The sequence below is a fragment of the Phaseolus vulgaris genome, chromosome 11 (assembly GCF_000499845.2).
Source record: "Phaseolus vulgaris cultivar G19833 chromosome 11, P. vulgaris v2.0, whole genome shotgun sequence".
NCBI lineage: Eukaryota > Viridiplantae > Streptophyta > Magnoliopsida > Fabales > Fabaceae > Phaseolus > Phaseolus vulgaris.
The window spans coordinates 5,728,320-5,752,271 of NC_023749.2; the positions used below are offsets into that span (position 1 = coordinate 5,728,320).

At 33.0% G+C, this 23,952-nt stretch overlaps 6 protein-coding genes across 6 annotated transcripts; 4 read left to right on the forward strand and 2 right to left on the reverse strand.

Annotated features, from left to right (window-relative positions):
* Positions 1–285: 285 nt before the first annotated feature.
* LOC137810985 (mitochondrial import inner membrane translocase subunit Tim9) lies at positions 286–1,741 on the reverse strand. The gene is made up of 2 exons (XM_068612514.1): positions 1,510–1,741; positions 286–625 (listed from the first exon to the last, which is right to left on the reverse strand). Exons 1-2 carry the CDS (start codon positions 1,602–1,604, stop codon positions 439–441), a joined length of 282 nt encoding a protein of 93 aa, XP_068468615.1. The 5' UTR covers positions 1,605–1,741; the 3' UTR covers positions 286–438.
* A 1,715-nt stretch (positions 1,742–3,456) lies between these two features.
* On the forward strand, positions 3,457–5,196 carry LOC137822870 (protein FAR1-RELATED SEQUENCE 5-like). Its single transcript, XM_068627885.1, has 2 exons — positions 3,457–3,597; positions 4,126–5,196. The coding sequence occupies exons 1-2, from the start codon at positions 3,457–3,459 to the stop codon at positions 5,194–5,196; spliced, it is 1,212 nt and encodes a 403-aa protein (XP_068483986.1).
* Positions 5,197–5,423: 227 nt separating this feature from the next.
* LOC137822894 (uncharacterized) lies at positions 5,424–6,227 on the forward strand. The gene has a single exon (XM_068627920.1). It carries the CDS (start codon positions 5,424–5,426, stop codon positions 6,225–6,227), a length of 804 nt encoding a protein of 267 aa, XP_068484021.1.
* Positions 6,228–6,335: 108 nt separating this feature from the next.
* On the reverse strand, positions 6,336–7,039 carry LOC137822903 (protein MAIN-LIKE 2-like). The gene is made up of 2 exons (XM_068627930.1): positions 6,791–7,039; positions 6,336–6,698 (listed from the first exon to the last, which is right to left on the reverse strand). Exons 1-2 carry the CDS (start codon positions 7,037–7,039, stop codon positions 6,336–6,338), a joined length of 612 nt encoding a protein of 203 aa, XP_068484031.1.
* Positions 7,040–14,827: 7,788 nt separating this feature from the next.
* LOC137810992 (probable protein phosphatase 2C 4) lies at positions 14,828–18,344 on the forward strand. Its single transcript, XM_068612526.1, has 4 exons — positions 14,828–16,963; positions 17,053–17,166; positions 17,614–17,878; positions 17,972–18,344. Exons 1-4 carry the CDS (start codon positions 15,320–15,322, stop codon positions 18,085–18,087), a joined length of 2,139 nt encoding a protein of 712 aa, XP_068468627.1. The 5' UTR covers positions 14,828–15,319; the 3' UTR covers positions 18,088–18,344.
* A 3,300-nt stretch (positions 18,345–21,644) lies between these two features.
* On the forward strand, positions 21,645–23,766 carry LOC137819028 (epsin-3-like). Its single transcript, XM_068622734.1, has 4 exons — positions 21,645–22,234; positions 22,394–22,510; positions 22,599–22,760; positions 22,876–23,766. Exons 1-4 carry the CDS (start codon positions 22,128–22,130, stop codon positions 23,474–23,476), a joined length of 987 nt encoding a protein of 328 aa, XP_068478835.1. The 5' UTR covers positions 21,645–22,127; the 3' UTR covers positions 23,477–23,766.
* Positions 23,767–23,952: the final 186 nt, after the last annotated feature.

Sequence of the window (23,952 nt, forward strand, 5' to 3'; positions counted from 1 at the left end):
GGAAGCAACAACTCAGTTTAGGCTGCTCAATTTGCAAACCAATTACATATCAATCAGAAATCAATGGGGCATATTTTACCTAGTGTTAAATACTATTGAATGTACAAAAGCAGTTACTGGCATAGGCTTTCTGCATAGTATTGAACCAGTTATGCGTGAAATAGACCTTATGGAATGTGAGAAGGTAAGTCCTTAGGGTTTAGGATTTAATCCTTAGATCTTCTTCACAATGGATAAAAAAAAATAGTTAGTTAGGGAAAAAACCAAATCAAACAAGTATCAGGATTCCAAAGCACTGTGATTGTATCACCACAAATTTATTTAACAAGGATTGTTGCGTACTAATTGCAAATTAGTATTCTCTACAGACCAAAAATGTAAGAGAAGTGCATGCATAATAATAATAAACAGTTTTCCATTTAAATAAGTCAACAGATATCAATCTTGTGTTGCAGCTCCTTGGTTGAGCTCGGCAAACCTCATGCCAACCCGCATAGAATGCTTCAGAAATTTCTCTGCACATCTTCGAACACAGGTTTCCTCTTGCTTTTGTAGGGATTTATGCTTAAATGTGTCAACACAATCAGTAAAGCATCTCTCAACCAGTGAATTATACATTCTCAGACTGCAATGAAACATAAATCTTAAACAGGAATCCCACCTTCTACAAGCAAAAGATCAACTAAACGAGCAATTGATATGACATCATTGACAATGTCATTCCAAAACAGAAAGTTGTTTATGTATTCAAACATTTACCATTCACAAATGAAATAAACTGTCAAAAATGTCCCAAACTAAAAGATTCAGACATAATTTTAAAATGTAATAAACTATTAAATTCATTCTTTATAGAATTAACATATCTCCTAAAGGGCTCCTAAAGTAATAAACTACATAGGTAACTCTTCAAATGTTATAAACCATTGTAAGTAGTCCTTTCAGTATTGAAAAACCCTCCATGATTAACCCATGCTAGTCAATATATCAAACATAAAGACATCATCTAATTAGTTTTATTACTATAGGGATGTTTCGAAAGGAAATTGATACTTAGGATGCCAAATTGATGGCTCAATCTTTCAAAAACACAGCCAGCCACCACAAATTCAGCAGAATGTCAAGATTTTTACAGTCACCGCAGCAGGAAGTTCCCGCAATTACAAAATGAAGACTAATAAAGGGGTTAAATTTGATTGAATGGTACTCATTTCAAACCATCTAGGCCACTTTTAACAAATGTCGTTCCCAAAACGTCCAGAAGCAACATTCGCGAGTTGCGCTGGTTTTAAGGAGAACTTCAGTCTGGGCTTCATGAAAAAGGCACACACAGATTGGAAAAATAGTGGTGCCCGTCACTGACAAATTAGCATGAAGCCCCCAGATCTTAAACGGAGTCATCAACCACAAGCTCATACAATATACGGTACATAAATTCCAAGTCTTGAAAAACGGAAAACGAATAAATGTAACAAATTGAAGATGATAAGAAGCAAAAGGTAATTAAACCTGTCACGGATTTGGAGCTGCTCCATCATGGCAGACATTCTTTGCCTATCTGCCTCAGGGAGCGATTCCATATCCGCCAACATGTTTTTGTCCATACTTGATCCACCGATTAGTCACCGCCGTCGAGGGTTTTACAATAAATTATGGAAGAAATTGCGATTCTGTTCTGCGGTCGAGACAAAACCCTAACGCGGTAGAACATGAAGAAGAGGAAGAAGACGAAGAAGAAGGTATATATAGGTCACACCACCAGTTTCCACTTAACCTAAAATTACTCAGGGTTTCAGCTTTGAACTAAAACGCATCGTTCCACGTATATCTCTGTCTTTTTGTTTTTTTTTTCAAATAAAAGTAAAAAAGCTAATAAAATACGGTTACCTTTTTTTACTTAAAAAACACAAATATTTTTTTTTTCAAAATTAAAATACTTTTCATTTGATAATAATAATATTTAAATATGCTTCCAATAAATTTACTTTAATTTATTTATATATATATACACACACAAATACAAAAAATATTAAAAAAATACTAGTTACTTAATTTAAGAATATTTTTTAGTCTAAATTAATTGATAAATACGACCGATACTCTTGAATGAAAATATTTTTTGGTAACAATTTTTTTGTTGAAAAGGTTGATTTTTTATTCCTGAGAATATTTTTAGGATTTTTTTTAATCTGGCATATATTTTAATATCAACCATTTAAAATTGAATTTGGTACTTAAAAAAGGCTATCAATAATAAAATAAAACTATATCACGCTATAATTATTTTATCATAAATATAAGACATAATTTTGTATGTTAATTATCATATAATAATTATATATTCATAAATTTTTTTGTTATGAATTTTAACTATATAAAATAAATATTTATTCTGCGAATTTACCAGTTATTTCGATACCTACTAATTTTCAAGTTTATAAATCTGCAAATTATGTTATTCAGAAATTCAAATTTATAATTCTCAAGTTTTAAAACGAAAATTGTTTTGTTTTTTTTTTAGTTTTTTTGAGATTCGAAAGTAAACAAACAGGACAATAACATAAGGATATTTTCTTCCTGCACCCCTACATTTTTCTTCCTGCACCTTCACAATGTTGTGCAAAGACAAAACCGTTCTTATATAAAAACTGTACATTTATTTTTATGCATTATGTATGGATTACAAAATTCGGTAAATTTTCAAATTGACACTTCCATTAAAATTTTAGATTGGCACGTCTAGTAACCTCCTGGATTGGTGCTTCTGGTAGTACATGAATAGATCCATAATTAAAAAAATCATGTTGAATTAGTCAATCCGTAATTCAAAATATGTATTATGGATTCAAAAATCCATAATTGAAAAAAATCATTCTATTATGGATCCACCAATCCGGAATAGAAATTAGACTTCTGGATTCGAAAATTCGAAAATCAACAATTTATGCAAACTTTGCTTCCAAAATACCCTTTCATTAAAAAAGCAACATAATTCACTTCCGAATTGATGAAAGCACACTCACAGATTCCTATTTCAAATAAAAGGTGAGGGTCAATTTCAGGATTTACAAAATTGTGGGAGTATGCATCTATTGAACCCGCGTATTCAACTTCAAGAGTGCTTCTTCCTGCACCTCCATCCCTTCTTCAGCCACCCCCATATAATTTTAAAATTCCAAATTTGTCCTTCAGTAAAAAAAGATAAAAATAGAAAATTTGTTTTACTTTCTACTCGTAGTGAATACGAAGAACGAAGGTGTTTGGTCTTGGTGTTTGGTGCTTGGTGCTTGCCGGTGGTGATAGTGGTGCTTGTGGTGGTAACCGTGGAGGTGGTGTTGTTGTTGTGGTGGGTGGCCTTCACTGCGCTCGTCCGTTCGTAGGTAAGTCTTCGTGCTTTAAACACATTTCTCCGGATTGGGTTAATCCGCTAGATCACCAGATTGTATAATCCATGCAATGAACTTCATGTTATTCACCCCTATAATCCGGAATGTTTTCACAATCCGTAAGACAACATTAAAGTGTTCTGGATTAGTTAAAGTTGGGGTAAACCGGATCCGGAACAAAGATATTCACTTTTCCGAATTGTGTAATCCGGTACATTAAAATAAACTATGGATTACGTAATCCGGAAGTCATTTTAGAACTTTAAATATGACTTACGGATTATGTAATCCGGAATGCAATTTGTTGTTTTAATTTGACTTATGGATTAAACAATCCGGAAGTCACTTTGAAGTTGTGAAATGCATTACGGATTATCTAATCTGGAATGTACTATTTTACTTATGGATTACACTATCCGGAAGGGTAATTGAATGTTGTTTTTATTTTGCATACTTGTTTGAATTTATGAAAATTAGAATAAAATAGAAATTTATGTTTTATGAATGAAGGTGTAAGTATGGACATGGAGGTTGTGTTGATTACAAAAAGATCGGATAAAGTAGAAATGATATATATGGAAGAATTAATGAATTATGTGCATCAACATGAATTAGTTGAAGAGGATTATGGTACTCATTTTACAATAGATGAGATGAATAAAATTTCATTCTATTTATGTTTATTGCTTTATAATTTGAAGAAGTGTTTTTGTAATATTGTTGGAATAACTTTGTGTAGGTTTTTCCTTCGCGAAAAGACTTACTTGAATGGGTCCATAGGGTTGCTTATAGACTTGGTTTTGTTATTGTCATTATTAGGTCTGACATAGCAAATGGGAAGCAAGGGAGAAAAACATATGTCTTGTTAGGTTGTGAAAGGGGGGGTAGTTACAAAAAGTATAAGGATGGTTTGGAGGTTACTGTAACTGGTACTCGAAAATGTCAATGTCCCTTTATATTGCGAGGTAAACCTATTGGAAAGGGTCAAGGTTGGGTACTTAAGGTAATATGTGGTACTCATAATCATGATTTGTATGATACATTAGTTGGTCATCCATATGCGGGCAGATTAAAAGCGAATGAACATTCCATGCTTGTTGATATGACTAAAAGCATGGTTAAACCGAGTAGCATACTACGTACTTTGAAGGAGAATAATGAGGATAATATGACAACAATAAAGCAAGTATACAATGCAAGATACTCATACAAAAGATCAGTTAGAGGACCACGAACTGAATTACAACAATTAATGATGTTGTTAGACCGTGACAACTATCTTCACTGGAGTACGTGTCATGAGTCTTCCAATATTGTTAGTGATATTTTTTGGACTCATCCTGATGCTGTGAAACTTTTGAATGCATTTAACATTGTATTTTTGATGGATACGACTTACAAAACAAACAAGTATCGAATGCCTTTGCTTGAGATTGTTGGTGTGACTTGTACAAGTTTGTCCTTTTCTGCTGGTTTTGCATTCTTATCTAGCGAGAAGGAAAAGAACTTCATATGGACACTACAAAAATTTAAAGGGTCACTTTTGACATCGCATGTGGGGCCTGAAGTCATTGTTTGTAATAGAGATCTTGCTTTGATGAATGCCATCAATATTGTGTTTCATAAAGCAAGAAACCTTCTTTGTCGGTTTCATATCAATAAGAATGTTAAAGCAAAGTGTAAAATGTTGGTTGATTCTGTCCAGGCTTGGGAAGTTGTGATGGATTCATGGAGAACTATCATTGATTGTACAGATATTGCTCAATTTGATGAGTTTGTTAAAAGTTTTGAAACTATTTGTTCACCGTGACCATTACTTGTTGAATATGTGAAGAACACATGGATTATTTCGCACAAAGAAAAATTTGTAAAGTGTTGGACAGATTCATTAATGCATTTGGGAAATACAACATCAAGCAGGTATATCAATGCCTTTACTTTGTTTAATTCATTATAACGTCTAATTGTTTTATGTTTTATACTTATACAGGGTTGAATCAGCTCATTGGTCTTTGAAATGAATATTACAAAAATAGCATGGGAGACTTGTGCTCATGTTGGGATGCTATCAAGCATGTTATTATACTTCAACATAATGAAATCAAGGCATCCTTTGAAATGAGTCTACATGTGATAGGACACACATTCAATGTGCAGTTGTACAGGATGTTGGTTGGCTTTGTATCTAAACATGCTTTGATTCTCATTGCTGAAGAGTTTGATCGGGTCAATGATGTGGGGTTTGATAGTGAATGTTGTGGATGTGTACTTAGACGGACTCACGGATTACCATGTGCTTGTCAATTAGCCCGATATGCTATGGGTGTCATTCCTCTTAGTGAAGTTCATGTTATGTGGACGAGACTAAGCTTTTTAGATTTATCTGAATGTGATTCATCATCTGAGTTGTCAATTCAACAAGAATGGGATGTCTTTCTATCCCGGTTCAAACAAGTTGACATGTGTGGCAAATTGACAATTAAAAACAAGTTGCGTGAAATTGCCTACCCAGACATGACAACATTATGTGCACCACTTAATGTAGTCAAGACAAAAGGATCCCAAAAGAGTCAAACAAACAAATTTCAGAGGTCTACAAAACGCATCCCTTCATATTTTGAGCATGTAGATCGCATCCATATTGTAAATGATAGCTCATCATCTTTGAAGACTCCTAAGGGAAAGGTTAAGGTGATGGCCAACACCAATGCAATTCCCATGCTTAATCAATTTCATCCGAAATATCACCCTTATATTTTGGATGTAATAGATGTTAAAGTAGATGGACATTGTGGGTTTCGTGCTATTGCCTCCTTGTTGGGGATGGGTGAAGAGTCATGACCACTTATCAGAATGGATTTATTCAAAGAAATATCTCGAAGCCTCTTGAGCGCAACATTCCGCATATATATCTCGAAGCCAACTCAATCGTACGTGGACGCCTCGACACTACCTCATCTCAGCCTTCCCACGAGCCTCCTCCACCCCTAATAACTCAGTTAAAATAGTTGCAACTTCGTTGTACTCTAAGAGCACATACGTAGGGAATTGACCCAAAATGGGGAGGTGTAAAAGAGATGACACATCATCAAGTGTGATGGTCATCTCACCTATGGGAAGGTGGAAGGAGTTTGTCTCAGCATGCCACCTTTCAACAAAGGCTGAAATCAACCCCCTGTCCCCCACCTCATAGCTTATATTGCACAGACTAAATAATCCAGAATTTTGTATAAGAACTTCGATCTCAGCATGAGGCATCCCAAATTTACGTAATTTCCTACCGTGGGATACCAATTTAAGTTCTCCCCGATCCTAATACAAAATTTGTATATATTTAATATAATTAAATTAATTTAAACAATAATTAACAAAAACAATTTAATTGAAGGTTTTTTCGTTCTTACCTCACCATCCCAAAGCTTAACAGCAACATGGTCAGCAAAATTTACCAGCAAAGACATATCAGAAGGTCCTCCAGGAAACCCTTCTCCCTGGTCCATTTGCCTATCATCATGTAATTCTTGTTGATTGTCATTATCAATATTAACATCACCAATTCTTTCCTCCACAACACCTCGATCTCTTCTACGGACGGATGTCGTTGGTCTTGTTCGATCATGACCTTGAGATCCACCACCTCTTGTTTTAGCCATATCTGTAATAGGTGAACCATGGCACATAATCTAAAAAAAAGTTTTTCAACTGGAAACAAAATAAACTAAACAAGATTGCATAAGTGAAACTCCAAAAAAAGTCATTACCGGATTAGCCTAAAATTAATACTACCGGATTATCTAATCCGAAACCAACAATTAAAAAACACATACCGGATTATCTAATCCGAAACCAACAATTAAAAAATACATACCGAATTATCTAATTCGAAACCAACAATTAAAAAACACATACCGGATTATATAACTAATTAATCACTACCGGATTATTTAATCCGAAAACTTATGTAATCCGGAACTATTCAAAAAGACTACCGGATTATTTAATCCGAAACCTATGTAATCCGGAACTATTCAAAAAAGACTATCGGATTTGGAACTATTGAAAAACACTACCGGATTTTAGAGATCTCTGTGATGCGGAACAAAACAGTGCATGCTTTAAAACAATTCCTTTAAAAAAAAATCCAGAACTAACCTTGGATGAAGAGGCTCAATGCTTGGAGTTACAATGGAAGTGAATGGTGACGAGGATGAAGCTGTTGGGCGAGAATGGAGGTTGCTGGACGTTTGAAGAAAAGGAGGTGAATGGGAGGGGTGGGTGCCGCCACACCTTCTGCTGCTGTGAAAGGAAGCAAAGAGATAGTAAAGTGGGTTGGGGTAAAATTAGGTTCAGTTTTACATTTTTAATATTATTTTACTGAGGGGCATAATAGTAAAATCACGTTTACTATGGGGGTGGCTGAAGAAGGGATGGAGGTGCAGGAAGAAGCACTCCAACTTCAAAGTGTTTTTGGGCAATACTATTTTTTAAAGCCCAAAAACATGGACAAAAAGCCCGTTTAGGCCCGACACAATTAATTACTTATTATGAGAGACAAATATAAATCAATGAGTATATACAATCAATTTTGTTTGCTCTTAATTATTTTAGTAAAAAAACTAATTGTATTTATATATTAGTAATCAATCAGAAGAAAATATTAGAAGCAGAATTCCACCTGTGCAAGAAAACTATATCAGGAGACACTTCTCATATTCTCATAATTTATTTTCCATATATTTCCATTTACAACACTATATTGTTTTACATTTTGCAATTCCTTTTATTTTGATAGAAAATGAAATTAATTTATAATATTATTAAATCAACTCCTCTGCTTTTGACCATCCTTGTAGCACTGAATATACTATTTTTGTCATATCATGGTTAGAAAATTAGTTCTTGGTCAAAACTAACTTGTTTCATTTAGTTTAATAATTATTTATATAATATGAGAAGAAAACTTCTGAATACTCTCTACATGTATCAAATTTCTTACAGCTCCCACATATCTCATCTCCATTTCCACCTTCTCAATAATAATAAAAAATAACTTGATTTATTTAGTTGATTAATTGAATGTATAACAATTTTAAGGATTAATTCCATAACATAAAAATTTAAGAATGTAAAAAAGAAAGGAACTTTTGTGCTTGTATATTTAGCAATGTCAAAGTTGTTGATGGCTTGGATAGAATGAAATGAGAAACAAAACGCGTAATTGTGCTTGGCTTGAGGCTAATGAGATTGAGATTGACAATGACCATGGTGGCTATCTATTGCCTAAAATGGTCAAATCTCATGGATTGTGTATGCTCAATGGCTGGCATTCTAATAATAAAATATATCTCTTTCTCAGTTATACTTCTTCTTCCTCTTTCATCTTTTTCTCTCAACCTTCATTCTTCCCAGTGTTTCTATTTCTAGTCCACTTCTTGCTTTTTCTTTTGTTTGGCACATCACACAGTTTTTTTGACTTTGAAATATTTGACTCAGACATTCCCTTTGCCCATTCAACAACTTGCACTGCATAATCAAATACAATTCCCAATGTGTGTTCACAAAAAGAACTTAAAAAACTTTCAGAATCCCTTTGGAAAAAGTCCAAGTTACTAATAGTAAATAAAAATGGATTTTTTTTAATAAGCATATCACTCCAATGCACGAAGAAAAATCCTAAATAAAAAAAATCCTATTCACTCTTTTTCTCCTTCATGCTCACTCTCTTTTGCACCACCGCACTCTTCTTTTACAATGCAACTCCATAGCCGCTGCCACTAAGCTTTCCATTGTTGCCGAGTACCATAAAATAAAATTAGCAATAAATGGGATTTGAAACTAGATTCCTTCGGCAACCCTTCAGTAACCAAAGAAAATTTAACCACTACACCAAACAAATTCTTTAGTTTTAATATGATTTTTATTATACTAATTATTATTAATAATACTAACAATACTAACAATATTAACAATATTAATAATATTAACAATACTAACAATACTAACAATAGTAACAATATTAATAATATTAACAATATTAATAATACTAACAATATTAACATATGAATCACATTTAATTTATCTATAATCTATTTGAATCTAAACATAATTTATTATATTATCTATTAATATGTATAAGTATAATAAAAATGATAATATGACCTAAGAACTTATTTGGTCTATTGGTCAATGCTTTCCCCTTTGGGATTTTGTTTCGAGTCCTATGGCTTGGGTTCGAGTCCTAGCCAATGCAGAATGCCTCCGCCTCCACGTGTCAACCCTTTCCAAAATAATTGATACTAGGTTAAGTAAATGACTTTTGAACAAATTTAAACCATTTAGTAATTTTCTCTTAACCACCTCTCCTAGTGGGATCAAAGTGGGAGTTGTCTAAAAAGAGAAACAAAAGTGAAAGAGTAAATTGTTTCTAAAGTTTTTTAAAACTTTTTTTGCAAGCGCATAAATTATTTTCTATAGCTTGAAGTAGAATAAAAGTATATTTAAACTTAAAGTTTGATATATATTTAGATGATAAAAGGCATAGAAAATAATAATATTTAAAATTTATAAAACCAAATTATATTTAAAATTTACCTCTTAACAATTTATCGGTATATTATGTGAATGACATGGATCACTTAAATATTTTGTGTGAAACTCCTAATGATAATTTAATGTTTATCACTGAGGTTGTTTTTTTTTTATTTGATTTCCCACTCTAGGAGTAATAACTTGGCTCAATTTTTTCTAATGTAGTCACTTCATTATTGGGACATATATATTTGTAATAGATCATAATTCTAGTAAGATATAACATTTATTAAACGCAACAAACAATACAAAATTTGTACACCAATATAAAATCTATATAAATGATGTAGTTATAAACATTATACTCATGCAGGAGACAATGATTTTCTGCAAGACAAACGGTGTTTTCTAAACTTAAAGTAAAAACAAAAATTTGTGTTCTAAAGAAATCTTCAAATTGAAGTTTATACATCTAACATTATTTTACAGCTAATTTAAGTCCATGATTCTTGGAGATTTTGGCTTCTAAGCAAAAATCCTAAGTAGACCAAGCTATAGATGGAACGAAGGTGAGAGAATTGAATTGTATGGGAGCAATGACAATGAAGATAATTTGACTAATGACAAGTGGATAAGCCCCTAAAAAGTGCTTATTATCGAATTGTGTTCAACGCATTAATGAATTGCCTTTTAATGCTTAAGAAAAATATAAAAAAAAAATCTCTTTGAGTTCTGAGCAAATCATCATGAACTATTTAAATTACCTGAGGGTTTTAGCAAGGGTAATCATGTTTTAGTGCTGTTATAAAAGCAAATATTGACTTGCATTTGCAAAGCAATGTAAAAAATAATTAAGCATGAATCCATATTAGACATAATGGTTGAAGTGGAGAGCATTAGGATGCAAACCAAAGTGTTTTGGGTAGAAGAGAACCAAAAAGGTCCACCATGTAATAAGAGACATCGCACTAACCCTAATTATGTTCTTATTTTTTTCTGAAAAAAAAAGGCAGAATGACAGCAATGGTTGAAGTCTGAAATTCTCTCAAGTGGAACCATTTTTAATTGCATATAATAATATTAAATTGAAGTCAAGTTTAAGGATCCAAAGCTAGATTATTATAATTATTAACATTCCTTTCACCAAGCAGCTGACTCAATGTCTTACACCATAGTGTTTCTTCCAAAGAACTTTAAAAAACTCCAATTGCTATTGTTCTTCCAATTAAACATCGTTTGCATGCGCAACTTGTTCAGTTTTTTGGGGCATATAATATCTGGCATTCAAATTAAATACTCATGTATAAGGATTGTGATATCATTATCAAGATGAATATGAAACTACCACTTCACCTGTTAGTGAAATCTAAAAGTTTTGACTCCCTCAAAATGATTTTTAACATCTTCATCAACATACACAGACACTTACTGTACATTCACCTTATCTATGTTACCACAGTACAGTTTCAGATTTTTTTTTGAATCAGCAATGTTTCTGCAACTGTTAATAAAAAGACAAAAGAGCAAAAGGTTAGGTGGGTCATGCAGAGGGATTGTGGAGAAGGTGGCATGGAAAGGTCTTGCCACTTGCAAATAATGAATGATGGTGGCATTGAATTTCAATATATGTATAAATTTAACAGTTGATTTCTCCACTGTTTGATAGTTTTTTAAAAATATGAAACATTTTATTCCAGAGAATAGTTTGTTGCTATTATGAGATACGTGGGAGAATTTGGCACCCTACATTTAAAAAAGATTTAGTATTGGAGTTAGGAAGCAATCACTCACCTAAAACTATTTGTCTATTTGATTTGTCTGGTAATAAGACACAGTGATTTTAATGAGTTGACAAGTGTCTGAATTTTATATGTTTCATCTACACGCAAATTGGTATATTTTGGGAAGATTATCAGCGAAATCAGACTTTCTAGTAAGTTGCAGATTTATTCAAAGGCACAAAGTAATCTATTCTGATTCTACCATTAACAGTAGATGCTTTGTAAATAATCTCTGCACATAGCACTTCATGTTCATCACGGTTTTCAAATCTAGATTCATTATTCATGCCGAAAGTAAATCTAGATTCATTATTCATGCCGAAAGTAAACGGGTAGCAATAACTCTATCTAAAAATAATTAGTTGTTATATTGAATAAATTATAAATTATTTTAAAAATTTAAAAAAAATATTTTTTAAATTAATTTCTATTATTATGAAATAGTTTCTAAATTGGTATCTAATTAACAATCAATGTTTTTACTACCAAATAATTAGATACCAATTTAAAAATCATTTAACAATAATAGAAACTATTTTTTTTAAAATTTTTAAAATAGTCTATAATTTAATTACTATAGCAACTTATTGTTTTTGATTTCTAAAATTGGTTGCTATTTCATGTTTTTCTTGTAGTGTATGAGATATTTCATAATATAAATATTTACAAGTTAATTTTATAAAATTAAATTAGATTTAAAAATCACTTATTAATATAATATTAAAGTCATTTAAAATCTATTTTAACGAATATTTGTTGAGTTGATCAAATCATTTATTATCAACCATTCATTATATAGTTTTACGCATGAATTGAAAACTTAAACATAAAAGAGTGTGTTAGATCCTACATTAAAAAAAAAAAAGATATTTTATAATATATAAATGAATGCAAAATAATTTTATAAAGTTGAGTTATGATTAAAATTCACCTCTTAATAATCTTATATAACAAAACTTTATATGATTCTAACTTTTCCTTTATGATCTTCAAGATAAATGGATTTTGATTTGAAGGAAACATAACATGTGTTCATGTCTTGATACTATTATTTCAGAACTTACTGAAAAGTGTTTTGGGAAGCTAAAGTTAGAACTAACTTTTTAGTAAAGGATGTGGAACAGATACAGTATATTAATAGTTTGAAATGAATAAGATTTAAAAGACATGATAAAGTTTAGAGGTCCAAAAATTAATTAACTCACTTGACTCTGTATGATAGTTGGAGGTTAGATGAAAAAAATGTTCTTTCAAAAGAGAGGAGAAACTTAATTAATTATAAGGTATTTGTTTCAAGTCACTTTTTCTTTAAATGTTATTTCCAAAATTATGTGATGGAATTAACATTCCAGATATTTAAAAAGAAAATATTCGGTTAGCCATTAAAATTTGTAGATATTTTTGTACGTTTCTATAATTAATAATTAAAACATATTTAGTTTTGTTATTTAAAAATATATAAGTAGTGCATGTAAGGATACATTGTGGAATCGGTTTATCGTTTTTATATTACAATACCAAAATAGTTTTTTATAATATAATTTTTTTTAGATATTTATACCAAAAAAATTATTAGAATGGATTTTTATCAACTTTTATTTTACGTAATATTATAATATTCTAATATTTTTATAAATATGAATTTATGTAGGTTAAATATGTTTTTTATTAATATCCTTAGTAAGAAATTTATTGAAATGTATTCTTATCAGTGTTTTTTTTAAATAATATTATAACATTATCAAATATTTTAATATTTTAATTTATACTGAAAATCTATTTATCATATAAATGATTCATTTTAATAGTTTCATAAAAAATTAAAATTTAAACTAAAAAAAATTAATTTCGCATGGTAAGAAAATATATTTAATTCACTCTATAAAATTTAATTTTCAAAAACTAAGGAGACATTTTTATCTCTGTTTTTATTTGTTAATTATAAACTTTTTACATTGGTTTCAATAATATGTTTCTTACTACATTTTATACAGAAAATATTAAAAGCATTCTTCTCACAGATATAATAATAAAAAAATATAAAACCTGAAAATATAGTTTTACTAGAAATAAATAAATATAAAAATATTTGTTTCTTGACCTTCTGGAAGCATCAGATTTTCAGTATTTCCAGCTTCATTTTCTGGGAATTAAAAGAAAACCATTCGAATTATTTTCTCTTCAATATGATGCAGTTACTATTACTTCTGCAAAATCTAATGATGACACGCGGTTTTGGTTATAATATCAAAACAAAAGTACCCATCTATTAATCCATTTCAGACCCTTCCCTTTTTCCTTTTCATCATCAATAATAATAATAATAATAAAAACAAATTATGTGACTTTGAAAGTAAGAAAATTGTTCAGAACCATGTTCTGACAGATTACAAAAGTCAAGTGCATTTTTTCTTCTTATATGACTTAATTAGATTACAGAATTTAATTATTGACGTGGAAGCAGCTAAAGATGTTTACATTATGTACTAACAAAGTCCACTCTTACAAAATCTTTTTAAAACTATGTCAATAATCCATTTAATCAGATTCTAATATCAAAGATTAAAAAATTCATAAAATTATAATGCAAGTTTACATAAACAAATAAATGTGAACATTGAATTGAATCTGTAATTACAAAAAAAGTCAATGGAGTAATGGGATACATTTAAATGAACATTAGTCAAATTACCTAAATATTCAGGCTATGCAGTGATGGCAGCATTACTAATATCGAACCACCCCACCAACACATTCAATTAAAAATACCCAACTTTTCCTTCTCTCTCTACATTACCCTTTTCTCATTTCAATTAAAACAAAAAGCCGAAATTATTGACATTTTTTTCTTTCTATTTTTTTTTTCTTACTTCCAAATAAATAAATATATTAGGAGGGGAAAATTAAAGTTGACAAATCATCGTGGAGAGCAATCAAAGAGCGACACGTGGAGAGTCAACCTTCATGTGTTGGGCACCCTCCGCTTGATCCAACGGCGGCCGTGGCACGCTTTACAATACCATAAAAAAAAAAACAGGTTTAAAAATATTTTTTGGCGTGTTGACTTTTGTATTGAAAACGAGAATTTATGAGGGTCATTTAAATTTCACCTTCCATTTTTTGTCCCAAGACACAACAAACAAACACGACAACGCTCTCACCATCAGAATCATTCATCGCTCCCATCCGTGACCCTCCCACTCGAATCTCGTCCACTTGCCTCCGCCCGTGCACTCCACGCTCCACACAAAACGTACCCGAACATTGAACAAGATATCAAAACCGGACATAAACCTTTGAGTTTTACTTTATCTTCAACATAGTCAACGCCTCACTCCAAAAAAATCCCCCAATTTTTGTACATAAAATCACCAAGCAAAAAAGCAAGTGCATTTTCTTATTTTTTTTAAAACGTTATTTAAAAGTCAACGCCATCTCTCTCTAACTCTCTTCATCTCATCTCAACTTCAACTTCAACTTCTCTTTCTTCTCACATCTTCTCTCTCTCTCAAGTTCTTCATCTTCTCCACCAATCCTGAACAGAGTCCTTTAGCGAATAACCGCGAGAGAAACGTTGAAGCTTGTCTAATTTTTTTTTTCTTTTTTGGTGGTTTTTGTGTTCCGATGGGAAACGGCATAGGGAAGTTGACGGTGTGCTTCACCGGAAATAACGGTGGGGGTCGTCGGAAGCACGATATATCCATTTTAATAACAGAGCCTCTGGACGAGGGTTTGGGTCACTCGTTCTGCTACGTTAGACCGGACCCGACCCGGATATCGTCATCGAAGGTGCACTCGGAGGAAACGACGACGTTCAGAGCAATCTCGGGGGCGTCGGTGAGCGCGAACACATCGACGCCGTTATCGACGGCTTTCGTGGACTTGTACTCCTACGGTTGCATCGACCGAGCGGCGGCGTTCGAGAGTTCAACGTTGTTCGCGTCGCTTCCACTGCAACCGATTCCGCGGAACCTGCTGAACTCAGGGCCCTTCTCGGGGAACCTGGGCGGTGGTGGGTTTCCGAGCTCAGGCCCGCTGGAGAGGGGTTTCATGTCGGGGCCCATCGAGCGCGGGTTCATGTCGGGGCCCATCGATCGTGGGCTTTTTTCGGGGCCGATGGAGCGGGAGGGAAACGGATCGGATCATTTCCCGAGAAGCTTCTCGCACGGAGGGTTGGGTTTAGGTTTGGGATTAGGTTTGAGAGTGAGAACGAGGAAGGGTCGGTGGATTCGTGTTTTGCGGAGGGCGATTTCGAAGACTCTCTCTCGGGGGCAGAACTCGATTGTGGCTCCGATCAAAGGGGTAGTGGTAAAGGAGCCGGAGTGGATGGTGGCGGCGGCGGAGAAGCACAATGAGAATCTGAGCGTGAATTTGAGTAGTGAGGGGAGCTTGGAGGACGATGATTCTATGGAGAGTCAGAATCTTCAATGGGCTCAGGGGAAAGCAGGGGAAGATCGTGTCCATGTTGTTGTGTCTGAGGAACACGGTTGGGTTTTCGTGGGGATCTATGACGGTTTCAATGGACCCGATGCCCCTGATTACCTTCTCTCGAATCTCTACACCGCGGTGCACAAGGAGCTGAAAGGGTTGCTGTGGGATGATGGGTCTGCACCGGAAAATTCGATGCCTAAAGAGGACGTATTGCGAGGTGTCACAAACGTTGCAGGTGTTAAAGATGTAGATGCCTGTTTTCACTGTGTTGAGCAAGAAAATAACGACTGTTATAAGAGTACTAATAAGAAAGTTAGGAATTCGAGGAACAAGTACAAAGGTGCTGCGAATAAGTGGGAGGAGAATCAACGGAGGTGGAAGTGTGAGTGGGACAGGGAGAGGTTAGAGCTTGATCGGAGATTGAAGGAGCAACTGAATTTAAGCCGATCTGGGTCTGGTGGAGCAGTAAGTTCGATTAATCACGCGGATGTTTTGGAAGCTCTTTCTCGGGCTCTGAGGAAGACTGAGGAGTCTTACCTTGATGTTGCGGATAAGATGGTGATGGAGAATCCTGAACTTGCCTTGATGGGTTCTTGTGTTCTTGTAATGTTGATGAAGGGGGAGGATGTTTACGTGATGAATGTGGGGGATAGTCGCGCTGTGCTGGCTCAGAAGGCTGAGCCTGATTATTGGCTCGGCAAGATCAAGCAGGACTTGGAGAGGATCAATGAGGAAACCATGAATGATCTTGAATCTTGGGATGTTGATATCTCCAACTTGGTTCAAAATCTTAGTGCGATTCAGCTTACTAAAGATCATAGTACTAGTGTTGAAGAAGTAAGTTCTTTGCCTCTGTTTGATTACTTTTTTTGGCAGGTTTTTGTTTTGTGCATGTCTTTATTGGGAGTATCTGGTTTCTATTTCAGGAAATCCAGAGAATTAAAAAGGAGCACCCGGATGATCCTTGTGCTGTTGTAAATGACCGTGTCAAGGGTTCTCTCAAGGTTACCCGAGCATTTGGTGCCGGATTTCTCAAACAGGTTGGTATCTATTGTTTACTGATATATCCAAATGTATTCAATTATTCATCCTACTTTACAGTCTTTAACATGAACGGCAAGGGAATCAATCAACAACGTATGGGATAATTCAATGGTTTTCATATTTTGCAATAACAAGATATACTCTCTTCCACATTTCTTTTTGTTGCCACATAAGGTTCTTTAGATCCAATAACTAGCCTGATCCTAGGAATATAAGGATTTCAAAAATTGTTATTGTTGGTATTTGTTGTGATGCTCAAATTAGATATCATTATTGTGGAGTGCAAAATTAGTCACATATTGGTAACGTGTTTCTTATCAGAAAATGGAAAATTGAACCATGAATTATCAGCGCATCTTTAGAAATCTGTGCAGCATGTTCTATCTATGCTCTAAATGGACAATATTCTGCATTTTCTTATTTCTAGTGGTAATCTTTTGCAGCCCAAGTGGAACAACGCACTTCTGGAGATGTTTAGAATAGACTACGTAGGAAACTCTCCTTACATCAGCTGCCTACCATATCTAAAACACCACAGATTAGGTCCAAAGGACAAATTTTTGATTCTATGCTCCGATGGGCTCTATCAGTACTTGTCAAACGAAGAGGCAGTGGCTGAAGTTGAGCATTTCATCACATTACAACCTGAGGGAGACCCGGCTCAGCATTTGGTTGAAGAAGTGTTATTTCGTGCTGCAAAGAAAGCTGGTACTGATAACAACAACCAGCAAAAGCAATTTCACTTAAAAGATCTCACAACTGCATTTTACAAACTGATGTTTTTGGCATGTTCATTTTCAGGGTTGGTGTTTCACGAGTTGCTCGAAATTCCACAGGGTGATAGGCGCCGTTACCATGATGATGTTTCCATCATTGTTATTTCTTTGGAGGGAAGGATATGGAGATCATGTGTATAAATAAGTATACTGAAAAGCATATATATTATCATATACCAAAAAAAAGGAGGGAGAAGATATGAGATATATATGAGGCATCCTTTTTGCTGTTTTCCCCCTCCCTACTCACCTTTTTTGTGAAACACCAACTAAGCACAGAGCTTAGTTGTGCAATTAAGTGGGTGGTGAGGACTGTAAAGTTGTAAAAGCTGGATGATTTTGTTGATTATAACTCACATAAAATTGTAATTTTTGTAATAAAAGTCATTCCTTAATAATCTTTTGGTCGTGCAGAATGCACTAGCACCCTCCATCACTTTCTGCAACTATGGTTGGTAAATGGGGGGGGCTAGCCATCTGTGCATCAGCATCTTTTTCCATTAAAAAAAATGCAACATATTCCAAAATGCCTACAACATGGCCCAAGCTTCATGCAGGTTTTGTGTTGCCTTTTGAATTTGATGTGGATGAAGCACTATTTGCAATGTGGCAGGCATTCTTTTTTGTGTTGCTATATTCGTTCAGCCAAATGGTCTTTTTTTTCTCCTTCTCTTACGTGTCTCGAATTTTAACCAGATGATGCTTTTGTTCTCTTGATGCCAATTTCTAATAAAAAAAAACATGTGGTGCGATTTCGTATTAGGCACGGTGTTTATCAGCATCAACTTTGAATTTTAGATTTTGACCTTAATTGTTTTTCCACCATTTAAGGGTTGACGACACTTACAAATTGCATACGAAAGGGTTCAATGAACAATGAATCGAAAGTAAGCAATCCCCACCAATTTAAGCATCAGTCCATTTTATGCAGTTCCCACCATACGTAACGTAAGTCTATTTAAAATCAATCTTTGACCAAATAATTTATAAAAGAGCATAAACAAAAGGTTGAATGCTATGTTTCTAAGGCGTTATGACGCTATATAGAATTAGAATTTATATACAAAATAATCGTTTTTTTATTTAAATTAGGGAAGATAATATGATGGACGTGACTTTGAGTTTCTTATTAAATATTTATTCATATGTTTTATATATATATACATACTCGTGTTCATATCTGCCTCTTACTATTTTAGATATTAATTATATAATTTTTTATACTGAAAAAATTTAAGTATATACTGAAAATGTACTTATTAAAAAATTCAAAAACATAAGAATATTCAATAAGCATGGACGTATTCAATTTTTTTTTTTATCTCACAATAATAATTTAAAATTACTGTAATTTCATCAAACTGATTAATATTTAAATTAAAAATACACGGTTGCGAACAATAACATAACCTGGTCAATTTGTACACTTTCCACGAAAAATATTTTAATTTTTTTTTCAAGGGTAAAATGATAATAATTAAATATGATATATATTTTCTCTCATCTGATTTGTTTAATCAATCTGGAAAAGTTTTTTTTGCATTTAATTTTAACAAATAAAAATGAAAAATTCCCTTTCATTTTTTTCCTACTCATTTATTGATTTTTGAAATAGTTGAAATTGAGAATTAATACTGGTAATCCTTGTAAAGACACGTGGGTGTGTTATTTCTTCTACTACTTATACTATGGAAATCGGAAATTAATTAATTAAAAATTGTAGAAACTGGTAGCTACCATTTATGGAGAATTAAATGAATACTATCTGTCACCTTATAACTGTCATTAAATTTCATGCACTGTTCCTTATGCACTCATTTTGATGCATTAAATCTAGTGTTTACTCATTCTCTCTCCCTTACCATACAATAAATAAACAACCTCATCATATTAATTTAATAAACAAACTCCTTTTTACTTTATTTCTTTTTTTATCCAACATAGTTAGTTCCATATTTAGATAACAAAAATATATAAAGTTTCATGTTTGTATCAATCAATCTTAGACTATGTCCAGCTTAATTTCTTCATCTCAATAAAGTTTTTTTAATTTATATATATATATATATATATAGATAGAGAGAGAGAATTTCTTTCATATTAAAATTATTTGATACCTCATTTTATGTGAATCAAAATTAATATAATATATATTTTTCAAAATATATTAAAATATGACTAATTTGATGACTAAAAAGCTGTTATTCAATTTTAAATGATGATATAAAATTATAATTTAGTTTAATTGTTAGATTGATAAAAGTCACTCTTTTATATAAATTTATTAATGTATGTAATGTTTAATAAAAATTGTGTTGTGTTATTTGCCAATTTAATTGTTAAATACAATTTTATATCGCAATGATTATAATTATTCATGTTAAGTTTTATTAAAATTGAAAAATAATAATTAAGTGATCAAACAATTCACATGTTAATATATTTTAAAAACGAATTATTTTCAATGCAACAGTGACTTTTTTTAAAAAAAAAATCTAAGCAAGTGTAATATTTGATAGCGTCTCGGACACTCCTCTTAAATGACGTGTCGGTGTCAAATACTCGTATGGGACACTGACACTTGTATAACACTTGCAGAACAGTGAAGTGTCTGATTCAAAAAATATTTGTGGAATTTTTTACAATTATAGTATGGTTCTAACACAATTTTAAAAAGAAAAAATATATTAATTGTATAAATTTTTATTATAATTATAAAAATAAAACAAATTTTTTTGAACCAGTCATAAGAAAACATATTTATTCTCCAAAAACAAACTTAAAACATACTTATGCACATAAATCTTATTATCAATTTATTTATATATATATATATATATATATATATCCCGTTTCCTATATCCGTCGTGCATATTAATATAACTTTAATTTCTCTATACATGTAATTATTATTTTTTAAAATACACGTCACTAAATAACAAAAACATAAGACGAAAGGAATATAATAACCCATTGAATGTAACGCAATTACATCAATTGGTGCTTAGTGCAAAGTGCTGATTATGTATATATCCCATTCGATCAATTATGTTTTTGTTGTTTCACAAGAAATTTCTGTATTTTGTTCCAAAACTCACAATCTGCTCAATTCAACAACTGAAAACTGAAAATTTTGGTAGAAGACGGTCTTTGGGGCTAAAAAGTTAAGAGGAACGTGCCACAACTAAAATCATTCTTCAATCAATTCGGGCGAAATTTCCAATGCCCTAATGGCTCCTCAGAATAAAGTATATTTGATTTCCTCTCACGTATCTACATTTCAAAATGTGTGTATATGAAGATATTCTAAACTTAATTAAACTTTATAAAACTATATTTTTAATGTGAAGTCTAAATTTATCTATAATGAATTTTTTATCACACTTTTCTTTCATATCAAAGTTACAATACATTAGACTATATATATGTATAGAAAACTCAGAAAGTCTCATGAAGCATGGTTCTTTGGACGTAACCTGGGTTCACCCCCTTTTAGCATATAAAGTACGATACTGTGTTGATGGGCTTAAACTCGTAACATATTAAAAAAGATTACCAAAATGACATGAATAGAAAGCATATATTATAATTAAGAAAGATGAAAATGGAGAAGGTATTGTGGTCCACAGTGTCATGATTTTGACATATAAACCTTCACGCACGTACTTATAACCCTTCTGGAAGGAGGGAAAAACTTTAAACTATGACTTATTCACAATAATCAAACTCAAAAATTCAAACCCTCCAAGTGATGACCCCCAAGATCTTGACTTTTTCTCACGTACGCGATTGTGATTTCAAATACTGGAAAAGAAAATCAAAACCTAAAGTAATTACAACTTGACAAAGCATGTGCGAAAATTTATAAAATTTCTCTATGCAAAGTCCAAGCACCAAAGTCACTCACACTTTGTTTTCATAAATCAGTGTACGGTTTAAATCCATTATTTTTTCCTCAGAGCATCAATATTGCCGCAGTTTCACGTCATTTTGATAATTAATAGTGTTGAATTTGGTGTATGGTAGGATTAGTTGTAACTTGTAATAACTCGCTTGTTTTACTTGTCCCAACTCAAACCAATACCACTTTCTCTTCTCACCTTTTTCTTCACAATGTTCCATCACAAATGAATTAAGTTTAGATATGTCCAGTATCGTTGAACAAAACTAGCAGCAGCAAAATGAGCACGCCCTTGTTCCATGAATTCAAAAAGCAAGCTTCTTTCTACCTCAAGGAAAAAATCAAAACTGCTAGATTAGCTCTAACAGATGTCACCCCTGCAGAACTGTAAGTCTAATTCTTTTTATGAGATCATCGATGAGATTTTGATTTGTTATTTTGATCAATGATCACCCTTTAATTTGTTTCATAACCAATACTAGTTCTAGGATTTCTAATACATCCTCTCTCTTTTTTTCCTGTGTGGATGTGTTTTACCATTTGCAGGATGACAGAAGAGGCAACTAGTGGAAATCCTCTAGATTCCAGAACTCTCCGATCAATTTCAAGGGCTGCTTTTGAGTTAGATGATTATTGGAGGATTGTGGAGATTCTGCATAAAAGGTGTTTCCGGGGACCCTTTTTTTTGCCTTAGCATGTTTCCTGTGTCAATTAACCCATCATGGATGAATGACTTACAAATCCAAAACAGGTTCCTGAAATTTGAAAAGAAGAATTGGAGGGTCTCTTACAATTCCCTGATCGTGCTTGAGCACCTGTTGACTCATGGACCAGAGAGTGTTGCAGAGGAATTTAAGAGTGACAAAAATGTTATCAGCCAGATGAGAAGTTTTCAGTATATTGATGACACTGGGTAAGTGGGTATGTTCTTATTTTTGCATCTCTTGCCTAAAAATATATGCTTGTTAATTTTCTTCCTCTTGACACGGGTCCTGCAAAACAAAATGAGTGCATTTTGATGTTTGTAGGTTTAATTGGGGGCTAACTGTCAGAAAGAAATCAGAGAGGATAGTGAATCTGCTGGAGGAAGTAACTGTTCTAAAGGAAGAGAGAAAACAAGCTAGAAGGTTATCTAGAGGAATTGAAGGTTTTGGAAGTTTTTCCCATCGGTCAACTCCAGCACAAGGAATTCTACGTGAGAAATCAATGCCAATCACACTCAGGAGATATGACTCGGACTTGAATAACCATGAAGATCAGGAAAACAAGTCCTCTTGTTCTAACAATGGTGTGGATGTGGACACAGTAGCTGTGAAATCTCCTGGCCATCAAGGTGGAACTTTCGAGTCCTTGGATAGTGTGGAAGCCAAGGGATACCAGAATGATCTAGGCAACAGTCAAATGCTTCAGAAATCTGAAGCAAATGCTAAAGAAAACAAGGACCCTAGTAAGGAGGAGTTCCATCTATGGAACATGAAAGGGGAGTCCAAATCCCTTTTGGATAGTGGCGAAGAAGATTCCAGGCTTGGAATCATCAAAACAGAAGATGATCACCCCTTTAATTCTACTGAATTGCATGGCACTGCCTCCTTGCTTTCTGCTAGAGAGGGAATACTACAAGGGTGTTGAAACAATTTGAAGATTTAAATGAAGCCAACAAGTTCCAGTTGTCTGCAAATTGCATTTTCCATTCCTGAATATTGGTAACTATCGTGTTACTGCCAGAACTTCCCCTCAATATCACGGTTTGCTACTGAACAAAGATGACAGTGTTTGCCATTATGTAATACATTTCTCCATATTTTGAATCTATTGAGATAATTTTTCATACTAGTAGAAAAAATATGATGAGTTAACTGGTTTTAACCTTTAATAAAATTCTCTCGTTTCACTCCTCCAAAATTGGAGTGATCAATTAATTTTAACTTAGAAAAGAAAACAAATTTGTTATCCTTAAACACATGGGAGACCGTAATCTGTGCAGGCATTCAACCTTCTATAGCTACTTTAACCGAATCACATAGCCTGTTGAAGTTGGGCATAGACAGCCATTCACTAATCAGGGGAAAATGGCATCTTGTTTATTTTGTATGTGTTAATGATTT

Coding starts and splice junctions, on each gene's coding strand:
- LOC137822903 (XM_068627930.1), bottom strand. CDS start 7,039: ATGGCTAAAACAAGAGGTGGTGGATCTCAAGGTCATGATCGAACAAGA. Junction 6,699..6,790: donor TTAAGCTTTGGGATGGTGAG/GTAAGAACGAAA, acceptor ATTTTGTATTAG/GATCGGGGAGAACTTAAATT.
- LOC137822894 (XM_068627920.1), top strand. CDS start 5,424: ATGGGAGACTTGTGCTCATGTTGGGATGCTATCAAGCATGTTATTATA.
- LOC137810992 (XM_068612526.1), top strand. CDS start 15,320: ATGGGAAACGGCATAGGGAAGTTGACGGTGTGCTTCACCGGAAATAAC. Junction 16,964..17,052: donor ATAGTACTAGTGTTGAAGAA/GTAAGTTCTTTG, acceptor TTTCTATTTCAG/GAAATCCAGAGAATTAAAAA. Junction 17,167..17,613: donor GTGCCGGATTTCTCAAACAG/GTTGGTATCTAT, acceptor AATCTTTTGCAG/CCCAAGTGGAACAACGCACT.
- LOC137819028 (XM_068622734.1), top strand. CDS start 22,128: ATGAGCACGCCCTTGTTCCATGAATTCAAAAAGCAAGCTTCTTTCTAC. Junction 22,511..22,598: donor GTGGAGATTCTGCATAAAAG/GTGTTTCCGGGG, acceptor AATCCAAAACAG/GTTCCTGAAATTTGAAAAGA. Junction 22,761..22,875: donor CAGTATATTGATGACACTGG/GTAAGTGGGTAT, acceptor TGATGTTTGTAG/GTTTAATTGGGGGCTAACTG.
- LOC137810985 (XM_068612514.1), bottom strand. CDS start 1,604: ATGGACAAAAACATGTTGGCGGATATGGAATCGCTCCCTGAGGCAGAT. Junction 626..1,509: donor CAGCTCCAAATCCGTGACAG/GTTTAATTACCT, acceptor GTTTCATTGCAG/TCTGAGAATGTATAATTCAC.
- LOC137822870 (XM_068627885.1), top strand. CDS start 3,457: ATGAACTTCATGTTATTCACCCCTATAATCCGGAATGTTTTCACAATC. Junction 3,598..4,125: donor TTTCCGAATTGTGTAATCCG/GTACATTAAAAT, acceptor AACTTTGTGTAG/GTTTTTCCTTCGCGAAAAGA.